Below are 2500 nucleotides of genomic sequence, written 5' to 3'. Positions count from 1 at the left end.
GGACTGCAATGTTACATCCGGAGGTCATTTCGATGTACATTAAAAATTGGGTTAGGCCCAACGGGGACCTGAGTTCTATGGATTTGGATTATAGCTGGAGTAGGAACAATAGACCTTTTCGGCTTGTACATTTTGTTTTCCCAATACAGATCATGTGATAGTACTCCGGAGGTTTGGTCTTTTGTTTTGTTCATCAAAATGAGGACATGCAAGCATGAATATGCCTGCATGCACTCTTTTTAATGAACAAAACAAAGGACCAAGCCTCCTGAGTATTATCACATGATCTGTATTGGGAAAACAAAATGTAAAAGCCGAAAAGGTCTATTGATAACAACTCGTTGCAACCAACATCTTGGGTATACACTTTCAAAGTAAATGAAACGAAGGTCTGGTGAAATATCATTTCGTTGTCTGCTCCAATTCCCTGTCTAGGGCTATCGATCTACAACTGAAAATTTGATAGTTGACATTCCTGTGGTAAAGAAAATAGTTCTTTACATTTTCGCGTAGCTAAGATAGCAGTATGACGGTGCTCTTGTCCCTGTCAAGATGTCAAATTTAGGATAGCGTGTAAAAAAGCACCCCACAAAATTGACCAATCGTAATCAAGAATTCAAAATTCGAAGTTAGACCTCTTAAAGGAGCTTGGTTGCTGACGTGGCTGCTGAGACGCGAACTGAGGTCAAAAAGTGATCATCCGAGATCATATAAAATGGTCTCTGTAGCCGTTTTGCTGTCAACTGCAAGGTTAATTGCAGAATGTTTCCTGTCCTATCAGCTTGCTTTTTGTATTTTCATTCCCTTGGTTCCTTGGCTTCAGTTAGCTGGGTTGTTTTACATGTTGAAGTTCGCTGAGCGTGTCATAGTCAAAATGGTGATCGGTGAACAACACTTGAGCGGCCTGGACTCCGCTTGGCTACACCGCGACCGAAAAAACCTCTTATACAGCAATGCAGTGCTTTGCTTCGAACACAAGGGCAGCGTTGAAGAACGGGTAGATCTTTTCCGCCAAGCTATCTTTGAACGACTGCCTAACGCAAAGAAAGCCAACGGAGAATTGCCGTTTTTCAGAACGCGCTGTTATTTTCGCCCTGGTTTGTTCCAGTACTTTTTGCGAGAAGACCGATCCTTCAAGATTGAAAATCACGTGCTCAAATGGGAGGGACAGATTCCCCGATCAAAAGAAGAGTTGGAGGCGATTGTTTCCAAGCTGAGCACGGAGCCTTTGCCAGAAAAAAGATCACCTTGGTGTTTTGTTTGCGTTCCAACCAATTTTGGTAGCAATGATATGTTTCTCGCGTTCAGGATGTCGCACGCTCTCGCTGATGGAGTTTCTATGATGAAATTTCTCATTTACACATTTCCCGATGATGTTGTACCCCAAAAAGAGACTCAAAAGTTTTCGGCCACTTACAGGACACTTTTTATGGCCAAAGCGATGCTTATAGCACCCAGGTACCTTCTAAAGCTGTTCTCCTCGTCTGCTGAGCGATCCCTAATACATGGACCGGCACTCAGTGGAATGAAAAGATCTGTATGGGATGAGGCATTTGAACTTCAGCTGATTAAAAACATCAAATCAGCTACAGGTACAACCGTTAATGATGTATTGATGGCGTGCATGACAATGGCACTGAGGAAGTACTTCCAAAGAAAAGGTGTGGCAAGTCCTGCTGACTTGACTGCTTCTATTCCTGTCGATGTCCGTCCACCGACAAAAGAACTTCACTATGATAACTACTTCTCGTTCATCTTTCCAAAAATGGCTGTAGCCACTGGTGACATTATGGAACAATTGTATGAAACACAAGCTCACATGAAGGAATTCAAAGGGTCCGGTGCACCCTTCGTCACGTTAGGAATGTTTTTTACTTTACAAGAAACATGTCCACGGTTTTTGACCAATTATCTTAGCAATCGTCTGTCCAAAAAGTCGAGCTGTGTTTTTTCAAATCTGCCTGGTCCACAGCAGAAATTGAGCGTTAAAGGCAGCCGTATGAAATATATGACGTTTTTCCCTCCAAACAGCGGGAACATTGGAGTGTCACTAGCCATTTTTACTTATGCAGAGCAAGTTGTTGTTGGAGTTCAAAGCGATATTGCTGTGCTGCAAGATCCAGAGATTGTTATTGAAGAGTTTGGAAATGCTGTGAATGAAATGGCGAAGCGTGTTCTCCACAAAAAGGGCAGTGATTGATGAACAGGTAGAAAATTATTAAGTTTTTTATAACCGAGAATCAGTGCCTATAGCTTTTGTTGCAAAGTTAGGATCTAGATTGAACATCATTTAGCTGAGACGATTAATTTCAGAAGACTGGCTTTTATTTGCTGCAGCTACCTCGAAGCTGATGTCTCGGCTATGCTATCAAATTCAGAGATTCGCTTGAAAGACTTTGGAAATGTTGAGACTACAACCTTGTCACGTCAATAAATTAGATTGTGTCTTATCTTAACTTTTGGAAGGTCTTAAATCAAGAAGCTTGAGGCTAACTGGCAG

At 41.9% G+C, this 2500-nt stretch overlaps 1 protein-coding gene across 2 annotated transcripts in view; it reads left to right on the top strand.

Annotated features, from left to right (window-relative positions):
• The first annotated feature begins 397 nt into the window (after positions 1 to 397).
• The window catches only part of LOC138018872 (putative diacyglycerol O-acyltransferase MT3172), a 14615-nt gene continuing 12512 nt past the window's right edge, over positions 398 to 2500 (top strand). For both annotated transcript variants that reach the window (XR_011126077.1, XM_068865551.1), the window contains exon 1: positions 398 to 2207. Coding sequence is in view for 1 of the 2 variants with exons in the window: in XM_068865551.1 (XP_068721652.1) it covers positions 716 to 2200 (1485 nt within the window). In the remaining variant the exon portion in view is untranslated. The remainder of the gene's footprint in view (positions 2208 to 2500) is intronic.

The sequence above is a fragment of the Montipora capricornis genome, chromosome 10 (genome assembly GCF_036669925.1).
Source record: "Montipora capricornis isolate CH-2021 chromosome 10, ASM3666992v2, whole genome shotgun sequence".
In the NCBI taxonomy this organism is placed as follows: domain Eukaryota; kingdom Metazoa; phylum Cnidaria; class Anthozoa; order Scleractinia; family Acroporidae; genus Montipora; species Montipora capricornis.
Note: the sequence above shows the minus strand (reverse complement) of the source record. Positions and strands in the feature narration are given on the sequence as shown.